Source organism: Trifolium pratense, linkage group LG2 (assembly GCF_020283565.1).
Source record: "Trifolium pratense cultivar HEN17-A07 linkage group LG2, ARS_RC_1.1, whole genome shotgun sequence".
NCBI classification, from domain to species: domain Eukaryota; kingdom Viridiplantae; phylum Streptophyta; class Magnoliopsida; order Fabales; family Fabaceae; genus Trifolium; species Trifolium pratense.
Window position 1 is genome coordinate 9,759,229 of NC_060060.1, and position 10,606 is coordinate 9,769,834.

A 10,606-nucleotide genomic window follows, 5' to 3' on the forward strand; every position below is an offset into this window, starting at 1 on the left:
CAGCCAAAACACCTATCTTAGATGGAATATCGTTCAACCATAGTTCATTTAGAGCCCTCACAAGGTTGTCGTCCAGTGTTTCAGAAAGGTTGTTAGAAATTATAAGATTGTAACAAGACTTAACTAAAAAGATACCTGAAGGGTCTGGTGTCCATCTACGTCTGTCATCTTCAATAGAGTTCGGTTTAATGCCTTGAAGCACTTCTTTTAACTCTGATAATTCGACGACATCTGATGTGGTCAAATCCTCCGTCCAATCCCAACTCCAAGCCCATTCACCGCTAAGTATTTGAATGCACCAAAAACCCTCGGATCTCATAGCTAAGTATAAATCATATGGAGCTTATGACAATGGCATGTTCACAACCTTCGTGCACCATCTCAATATGTATGTATGTATGTATGTATGTATGTATGTATGTATGTATGTATGTATGTATGTATGTATGTATGTATGTATGAAAGGATAGATAGATAGATAGATAGATAGAAAAAGAGAGAGTAACCAAGAAAGAAAGAGAGAAAGAATGCCAGCGGCAATGGTGCACGTCAGGCGATAAACAATACCATGTAGCCACTCACACTAGTGCAGAAAGGGGATTCCACTACTGACCAAACAGACTTTCCACTACTGGCCGTGGCTGTAGTGAATGCTGGCGTCGTTGTAAGTCCAGACTTTCCACGTCGGGTCTTTTAATACCCGTCGTGGTATCCTAATTTCTTCTTTAATTATTATTTAAAATTATGGACTTTCCACGTCTGTTTTTCCAATTACCCGTAGTGGTATGTATGAGATTCCACGTCGGTTATAATGAATACCAGTAGTGGTATGTATGGTTTCAAATTTTTTTAATATATATCATGGGGATTCCACTACGGGTATTTACACATATCCGTAGTGGTATGTATGATTTTCCAGTTTTTTTTTTAAAGAAATGGGGATTCCACTACGGGTCATTACCTTTACCCGTAGTGGTATGCTTAGTTTTCACGTCTGTTTATTATAAATACCAGTAGTGGTATGTTAGTTTTATTTTATTTTATTTTTCGTTTTTTTGTAGCTTCCTGTGCATTATGATATTGTCACATGAACAAGAGGCTTAAGTATAACTAAAGAGAAGAATAAGTCCCAAAAGACACGGAAAAGAAAAACATCATGGAACAGAACAAAAATTACAGCTTATATATTTTATTATTGAAATAAGAAATTTTACAACAGAAAAGAGAAGAAAAATTGACAACCTAGCTTTTTGGAAGCTTTTGCTTTAACAGAAGAGAGAGTTTCTTCAGCACCAACATGCAATTTACACCCTTTGCCACCCAAGCTTTTCATAATAATTTTCATGGATCCTTGTGTTGGTAATTTCCCTTGTTGTTTAACGGCCACCTCGTTGTCATGGGGATACCATAGTGCTCTAGGCCGGTGAAAATTTGCAATATCTTTACTGCAAAAGAGTTAGTAAGAATATAAAGACATGAAATATCTACAATGCACATATGAAAAGCAGATATTAAAGGACAAATAAAAAGCATAGACCATACACATGCAAATAAATTAAGGTTTCACAGGAACTTGATAAGTGACATGAGCAAAGCCAACATTAATATTTATAAAGCCAACTGACTGATAAAAGATTGGGCTAGAGACTTAGCATATTGGTGACTGATTATGGGCACGTTGTGGAATGTGACATATTTTACAAACAATGATGATCATAGGGAGTATCAAATATCAAGTAACCACACAAACAGGTGCCCCAACATCAAACAAGCTTGCATCTAAGATTCAGCAGAAAACTTGATTTTGAAAACATAATATACAAACTAAGTTCACGTCTCAAATCCAGGCAAAACATTCAACATACAAAAAATTATATTACCAAGACCCCATCCTTCAAATGAAAAATTCTTACTTGCTCAACTTCAATTTCATGGTCTGCAGTTTCAGTGCAGGTTGCGAATGAAAAATTTTGACACCATGAGCTGAGCGTTTTTTTGAGTTTGATTTCAGTTGCTGAGAAGTTTTTCGATTTGAATAGTGTTTGTCATTAGCAACATATCTCCATCCAAACCTGTTTACTAAGTGTGAGACTTTGAGAGAAGCTTTTAAGGAACTCCTCTTCGTCCTCTTCTACAATATCATCAGATAAATCCAAAGACTTGTATCTATCTGGAAATACAAGTGAAAAAACAGCCAATTAGGACAGAAGCCATATTGTAATACACCGCATAAAGAGAGCATCTCATTTTGTCATTCAAATCGCACCAATGCCAGTTATAAATTAAATTATTCATAAACAGCACAAAATTGTGAAAACTACTTAAGTCATACCTCTCGGAAAATTTCAACAGATTCCAACATTTGCAATCAAAATTCAGGTAAACATGCTTTCTCTAAGTATATATATACCTCTAGGAGTGGAATGCCGACGCTCTTTCTTCTCTCCCTTTCGAGGAGGTTCCTGAATACCAAAAATTTCAGAGAAGCGTAAAACTGCTTTTCCATCGTCCACGTACAATACAGGCAATGGTGTAGCCATAGACCTTTTTAAAACTTCAGGTCCTTCCTGTTCATTTCATTAATTAAGACATTAACATGTTAATAGAAAGTCAATTGTGATAAATTTATAATCTTGTCAACAAAAATTATCATCAAGTTAGAAAGAACGTCAGTGTGCAATCATGAAGTTAGATTGGCTTTTACCAGTGTATCACACCAGTACGAAACTAAAATTACTAGCATAAAGACAGTCATACTAATCATCAAGTTAGTGTGTCCCATTGTACATCAATTCCTTACTCCTTCCCCCACCCAAAACAAAAAACCATTCACAGTACAAACTCTCCAAAAGCTTAAGTTGATGGACAGGGAGACAAATGGTTTATCTCCCAAACACTCCCCCCTCACCCACCCCGCGAAAGAATTATCTTTTGTTAAAGAAATGCGTAAACATAAGTACTTATATGATATGATAAGCGCTTAACTATCCAAACAAGGCCTAAATATACATCAAATACTAAGCAACGATCAACCAAAACATTGTAAAGAAAGGGGTTAATTATTATTATCTTAACATGCTCCTAGTCCAAAACATGGACCTCTTTGTTTAACCTGCTACAACAGGTTAAGTAACCGAATAACGAAAACTAATCTGCAACAAACAAAAACTAACCTGCAACACAGCAAGGTTATTCAGGATGGTTAGTAATCCAGATTTTATAGCTTAAATGCTATGATATCGGGAAATACTTTCAGTGGTGAGACTGAATGTTCTGTTAAGGTTTTAAGAGAGTTGGTTGTTATTGGTGAGAAAGTCAGTTCAAGAACAGATGTTGGCTTGATTCCACCAACTTCTCTCTTTGGAACACTGTAATTTCAGGTTATGTGCAGAATGGTTTAACAAGGACTGATATCTCTCTTTTTCACAAAATGGCAGCCGACTGAATTTTCTCCTAAATCCTTTCAGCTTGTGCTCAACTACGATTTCTAAGTTTTGGAAAATGGGTCCAGCAGTTAATAAAAAGCCAAAATCTTGAGCAAAAATTTGTTTCATCGGCTCAACACTAACCTAGTAAATTTTTAGTTTTGCTTAGCTCGTTACTTAATCTGCTGTAGCAGGATCAACAAGGAGGTTCATGTGAGGTGTCGGTGCTACATAAGCTATAATCTAGAACTTGAGATAGTTCTCTCGGGTCTCAAGGCTCTATCTAACAATCGAATGTAACGCTAGAAATATTATATATGTCCATGACATGTGAAATCGCAGAAAAGTCAGATTTACTTACCATCTATGGGCCTTCTTGAAAAAGGGCCTTCTTGAAAAGTCAGATTTACTTACCATCTATGGGCCTTCTTGAAAAAGGGCTGTGATATATTAGCACCTGTACTTCGAAACTCTTGGAAAAGCTCTTCAGCCACTTTATTCAATATAACGTCTGATGGCTTCTTGAGTCCCGTTTGAGCGATTATATTCTCTGCATATTCTGCTGTTAAATGAAGAACCCATCTTTCACTATAAAGTAAGGATGCAACCATGTAAGCAATGAAAACTGAACTAACAATATTATTTGATGGAGTAAGGCGAGATTAAACGAATACCTTGTAGTAGAACGGCCTGGCTTGCTGCTATCACAGTAAGCCCAACTTAAAAGTTTAGAATTTTTAATAGAGAAGCCTTTAGTGCTATTTTAATCAGATATTTTGTGCTCAAAATAACTTGCAATTCAATATTATATGTAGATTTTTTGGGTAGGCAGAAATATATATTCCCCCAAAACTTAATCAAAATAAAAATTTTACATAATTTATTTATGAATGATGAAAGCTGGTTTCACAAGGACTGGAATCATTAACATGTGAGTGAAGGAGCTCAAGACACTCGACGTTTATATTGAATTACCAATGACACAAATTCGGTGAGGGTGAAAGTCAGGCTAACTTATTCACCAAAAGAATACGGTCACCATTGGGCTTATTACGTGAAATCCCAAACCATAAAACTGAATTGCATATGTTCAGACCGACAAAATTATGATATTGTCTTCATTTCAAATATGGACTCGCCGACAAACTCCCTTTGATAAGAAACAGTTGATCAAAATTAATTGGACAAACAAGAGATTCTTGAAACCAGATTGAAACATAAACTGAAATGCGCGCAGAGTAAAAAATTGCAGAAAGTAGACGGACGCACAAAAATTTACAGGACGACTAAAATCGACTTAGATCTAGAGTTTTGTTATCACCTTTCTCGAATGAAAGCTGGGTGGCCGTCTAGGGTTTCGCGTCAAGCTTTGGCGAAATCAAAACTCCAAAAACCGACTAGATCTCTCGCGTCAAGCTGGGTGGACTTCTCTCGCAGGGTCGGCCGATCTAGGGTTCGATGCTTCTCTCGATGGGACGATTACATGATTGGATCGAGTAATTTAAGGTGAAGAGATTGGAGAATGATTGAAGAACTTGGAGTGAGTGTTTTGATTTTTAGGGATTTGGCGATTTGGGAATTTCGTTCTCGTTTTGGCTTCGCGTAACATATATGTTAGGGATTGGGAATGAATGAATGAACAATATGATGAACACTAATAGGGATTCCACTACGGTTGAAGACCAAATCAGTAGTGAAATCCAATTAAAACAAATTTCAACGTAATTACAACATTGCCACCGTGTCTACTTTTCACTACTGATTTAAGAAAACCGGTAGTGAAATCCCTTGTCTATGAACTTTTCACTACTGATATTCAAATATCAGTAGTGGAATCCTTTGGTCAAATGGTTTTAACTACTGGTATTCACATACCAGTAGTGGAATCTCTTAGCCAAAAGTCATTTTTCTACTAGTGTCAATAGTCTATTTGTACATCATAGGGTAACAAAATATAGCACACAATTCATTTTTCTGAAATATATGAGGAGCCAAAATTGCAAAACCAAAAAAGACGTATACATCTACAAAAAATCAATCATGAACAATAACAATATGCAACAGTTTATTTAGAAACAGAAAACTAATGCAAAAACTTTCCAAACAGTGTAATCTTTAAAAGTGCATACTTCAAAGAGTTTAAGTGAATTACAAACTCTCCAATTAAAATGTGGAATAAAGTAATTAAAAAAAATAAAGTAAATGCATGCAAACCCCACAAGAAAGCCAAACAAATTAATGGTTTATCTAATAGCCTCAAATTATATAAGAGACCAACCATTCCAGCATCAAATATGTGTGCAAAAACCAGCGATCATGGAAGGACTATCATAATACCATCAAAGAATGGATCAGCGCTTCCTTTGTCGCAACCCTAATTAAGAAACAATAAGTACACACACATAAGTGCATAAATATAATAAGAAGAATGATGTACATAATGTGTATTTTTAATAAAATAATATGTATTTTAATGTGTATTGTGATCAAGCAAGTGGTACTCCAATGAACTAGGATAAATATAAGAGTTTGAAGAAATGCGTCAGATAAAGCTTTCAAGGCTAAGCATTTCCATCAATAGTGCAGTTAAAAACTGCTCAGAGCCCAGTGCATATCATCATTCACTAAAAATATCAAAGGATAACAAAGGGAAAGCAAAACAAGGATCTATATAGATTAAAAACTAATTATCACAAATGAGAAATTGAGATTCTTGACCAACTAAAATCTGATTTTCAGACTCTAACCACAAAAACAGAAAAGATAAAACCTAAAGCCCTCAGATCTCATAGCTTAGAATCATCCACAGTTTTCATCACTGGTCTCATTCACAACTTTCTTGCATTCCCAACAAAACCAAACACAAACACAAAAGCATGCACGCATGCCCGCAGACAGACACACACACACACACACACACACACACACACACACACACAGAGAGAGAGAGAGAGAGAGAGAGAGAGAGAGAGATAGAGAGAGAGAGAGAGAGAGAGAGAGAGAGAGAGAGAGAGAGAGAGAGAGGAATGCAGATCAAGTTGTGAACAAAACCGTGTAACCGCTCAATAGTTAATTTATACATCATTGGGCAGATAAGAAACAATTTACTCCAACAAGAAATTTCAGTGTAAAAAGCTTAATTTTTTCAGTACTGATAACCCAATCAACTAAATCTTATTAAACCAATCAAAATTTGAACTAAAATTTCATCATATTCATGTAGAGAAAAAGCATATAAAAATATAACACATTTACCAATAAAAACACTTTCTGCATAATAGACAATCAAACACTATGATGACAGAAACAATAATTGTAAATATCAAAGCTCACAACAATGCTAGGAGATGAAGTTTGAGCACACTATAAAGTATTAAAAAATCAAACTAGAATAATAGAAAAGTTCTGAAGTAGTGAAGTCAGAAATATATAAGAGCATCCACAATGGAGCTCCTCATTTTTTGATACTTAATCCGGCCCCACGTGTACACATCACTCATTTATAATTTTTTAATAGTAGTACCTAAGACTGAGTACAATGGTATGTTGAATTTGAAATTCAACACCAAAATAGCAGTTGAAACCATTGTATGGCAGCAGTTGAAACACATGTGGATGCAAGAGATGATGAAACAATTCAACTCTGCAAAAGGGACACGTGGCGCGCGCTTATTCAGCCTGTGACAGGCGCGTGTGGCACACGCGCGGGACCTGCAGCTGGGCAAAGAAAAACGCGGAGAGAGAGATGTGTTTTGGATAAAAGGTGACACGTGGCTGCTGCTGATTGGTCCGGTGGATTTTTATGATTTTTATCCTTTGAACTCAATTATTTCATTGAAAATTAATTTTTTAATTTTTAATTTTTATACCAAAATTCGTGATTTTTTTTTCTCTACAAATAGAGACTTGGTTCATTTCATTTGGACACAGAAAAAAAAAACCAAATTTTTCACTATCTTTATCTATTATTAACTTTCTAATTAGTCTTTCTTTTGAAGTTTTAATCTTTTTTAGTGAAATGGATCCCAACAATTCTTCTAATTATCCCAACAATTCTCAAAATCCCAACAATTCTCAAAACTCCAACAATTATCAAAACCCCAACAATTATCAAAATCCCAACAATTATCAAAATTCAAATCAATTTTTCAATCAATATCCTCAAAACACACCTAATTTTGGTTTAACACCAAATTTCAACCAATCATCCTTTGTTCCAAATTTTCATCCATATTATGGAACTATGCTGAGAAATCCATCTCAAACACCCCCGTTTAATGGTTACATGCCGATGGTTAATGATTTGTTTCGTATTTGTGTGTTGTTTCGTATTTTAAGTTAGTTTGCATCGTATTAATTACGTAACTTGTGTGTTGTATTGCATTTTAAGTTAATTTGTATCGTACTAATTACGTTATTTGTGTGATGTATTGCATTTTAAATTAAGAAAATAAAAAAAAATATTTAAATAAATTTTGTTAAGTGTATTATTTTAATTTAATTTTAATCGATAATTATAATGTTATTTAATCATAAAAACAAAAATTAAAATTTAAATAAGAATATGAAATAGAAAGTGGTGGGGTAGAGAAAGTGGTGGGGTATGGTGTTGAATATAAAAACCATTGGAGAGGGTAAAAGTTGAATGTGTGTTGAATGATTAGGTGGAAGAAAGAGAAAATGATGTGGAGTGAAAAAGTGGGTGTTGAATATAAAATGGTGTTGAAACCATTGTGGGTAGTCTAATAAGTATTCAATCCCTCCAACCCAACAATTATTAAAAAGTTTTAAATAGATCCCACCAATAACACATCTAACCATCTCCAATGGTGGTACTTATATTTTTAAGTACTAGTACCTAATAGGTACTCCCATTGGAGCAAAAACAAAATTGTACCTAATAGGTACTAGTTCTACAATAAGACATAGTACCTAAATAATTTTTGTGGGACCCATTTAAAATGATGTTGAGTTATTGGATAAATGTGCTATTAGTGGGACCATTTTAGAACTTTTGAAGAGGTTTTGGGTTGGAGGGATTTAGTACTTATTGTGTACTATTATTAAAAAAATTATAAATGAGTGATGTGTACATGTGGGGTCCACTTAAGTACTCAAAAATGAGTAGCTCCATTGTGGATGCTCTAACTCTACATCATTATAAATGGGTCCCACAAAAATGATATAGGTATCAAGTCTTATTTTAGAACTAGTACTTATTAGGTACTATTTTGATTTTGCTCCAATAGGAGTACTTATTAGGTACTAATACTTAAAAAAATAAGAACCACCATTGGAGATGGTCTAACAAATTATTAGCAAGGTACAAAGAGAAAGACAATGAATTGCAACAATTCATTGAAATGTATGGTCATACATCTTAATAAACCAGCTTTCTAGCATCACCTTTGGTCAATCTTGCTCCAGCTTTCTAGCATCATCTTAGTATACATCTTCACTTCCAAATGGTAGCCTTTAATCAAAAGATCCTGATAAATATCTAGCGCATCCTTAAATCTTCCATTTTCGAATAGTCCATCGACAAGTATACTGTATGTAATCCTATCTAGCTGAATTCCTTGGACTTTGATCTTCGCTAATAATTCAATTGCTTTGTCAATCTGCTGGCTTTTGCACAAAGCATCCAATATAGAATTGTAAGTGATCACATTAGCAGGTAGGGCTCTATCATGCATCTCATCAAGAAGATTCATGGCTTCATCTACCATTTTATTCTTGCAAAATCCATTAATCATGATATTGTAACTACGAACATTTGGTTTCACTTCCGTTCGAGCAATAGCGTTGAACACATATATGGCCTTGTTTACTTCGTTAACCGAGAAATACCCATCCATTAAAGAATTATAAGTAACAACATTTGGTTTCACACCTTGTTTTATCATAACAGCTAACACATTTCTAACCTTTCTTACCTCTCCTTCCTTGGATAAACCATCCATCAGTGTATTAAACGTAAAAACATCTGGGCCGATGTTTTTCAACAACATTTCATTTAACAAACCAACAGCTTCTTTAAATTGACCCACAATGCTAAGACCATATATTAAATTATTGTAAGTGACAACATCAGGATAAATATTCTTGACAATCATTTGAGAATATAAATGAAAGGCATCACTCACAAGATTATCCTTGCAAAGACTATGAATGACCGTGCTGTACATTACCACGTCCGGTTTAACCATTAACGCTTCAATCCTTGTAACCAACTGCAGGGCAGCTGTTGTTTCTCCTTTTTTACATAACCCATTAATCAAGATACCATAACTAATTTGATCAAGGTGAAATCCTTTTGCTATAACGTCATCATGAAAATCCAATGCTTTCTTAACCTGACCACTAAGACACATGCCTTTGATAAGTGTATTCATTGTTATTGTATCAGGCTGATAACCTAGCTTTAGAATTTTTGCCAATACAGAAAATGCAAAATTGAGTTGACCAAGTTGGCAGAAACAATTGATTAAGATGTTCAAAGCAACAATGTTAGGTTGAATTCCAATGAGTTCCATTTGATTAGAGAGGGAAATAGCAGTGTGAAACTGCTTGTTTCTAACAAGGGAAGTTAACATCTTACCGAATTTGACAACGGATGATGGTGATTGAAATGAAGAAACATTAACAACAATATTGTGATTGTGATGTAATCGGCGACGATTGAAATTGGGAATTGGAAAACACAAATTGTTGGACGAAGGGGAAAGAGTGATAGCACCGCCGTAATTTAACGCCGAAAATGACATTCAAACGGTTGGAATACGAAGGCAATGAAATGAGGTTTATGCTGCAACTATGTTTTGGATTTTGGATTAGATCTACTTTTGATTTTACTCCATCTCCACGAATGGGAATCATGTCAAATACCTCCCAAATTTCAAAATTAGTTAAATACTCCGGAAAAATATCCCCTGAAATTATAAAACGTCAATCAAATTACTCTCGACGTGGACTCTGACTGCTAGTGTCAAGGCTAATTTGATTGACTTTTTATAATTTCATGGGATATTTGCCTATTTTCAAATTTTAAGGGGTATTTGACGAATTTTAAAATTTCAAGCTGTATTTAATAGTTTACTCTATTTTCATACTTTTTTTTAGGCATAACAGTCACCTGGCCATTTGTTACATAACTTTTTAATTATATTGATCCCTTTATT

General features: G+C 34.7%; 1 protein-coding gene and 1 non-coding gene across 5 annotated transcripts; both read right to left on the reverse strand.

Annotated features, from left to right (window-relative positions):
- Nucleotides 1-1,173: 1,173 nt before the first annotated feature.
- LOC123905825 (putative pentatricopeptide repeat-containing protein At1g12700, mitochondrial) lies at nucleotides 1,174-10,290 on the reverse strand. 4 transcript variants are annotated; one of them, XR_006808537.1, is made up of 5 exons: nucleotides 4,100-5,092; nucleotides 3,840-3,987; nucleotides 2,411-2,567; nucleotides 1,914-2,170; nucleotides 1,174-1,445 (listed from the first exon to the last, which is right to left on the reverse strand). XR_006808537.1 is itself a non-coding variant. In XM_045955570.1 (5 exons), exons 1-2 carry the CDS (start codon nucleotides 10,190-10,192, stop codon nucleotides 5,754-5,756), a joined length of 1,407 nt encoding a protein of 468 aa, XP_045811526.1. In that variant the 5' UTR covers nucleotides 10,193-10,290; the 3' UTR covers nucleotides 1,174-1,445; nucleotides 1,914-2,170; nucleotides 2,411-3,987; nucleotides 4,100-5,753. The 4 variants fall into 4 exon arrangements, 2 of the variants coding, with proteins under 2 accessions (XP_045811526.1, XP_045811527.1); XR_006808536.1 differs by having other exon boundaries at nucleotides 3,840-4,013; nucleotides 4,100-4,180; XM_045955570.1 differs by adding an exon at nucleotides 8,832-10,290 and having other exon boundaries at nucleotides 2,411-3,987; nucleotides 4,100-5,799.
- On the reverse strand, nucleotides 5,965-6,050 carry LOC123912057. Its single transcript, XR_006810919.1, has one exon. It is a non-coding gene; the product is annotated as a small nucleolar RNA snoR118 (small nucleolar RNA).
- Nucleotides 10,291-10,606: the final 316 nt, after the last annotated feature.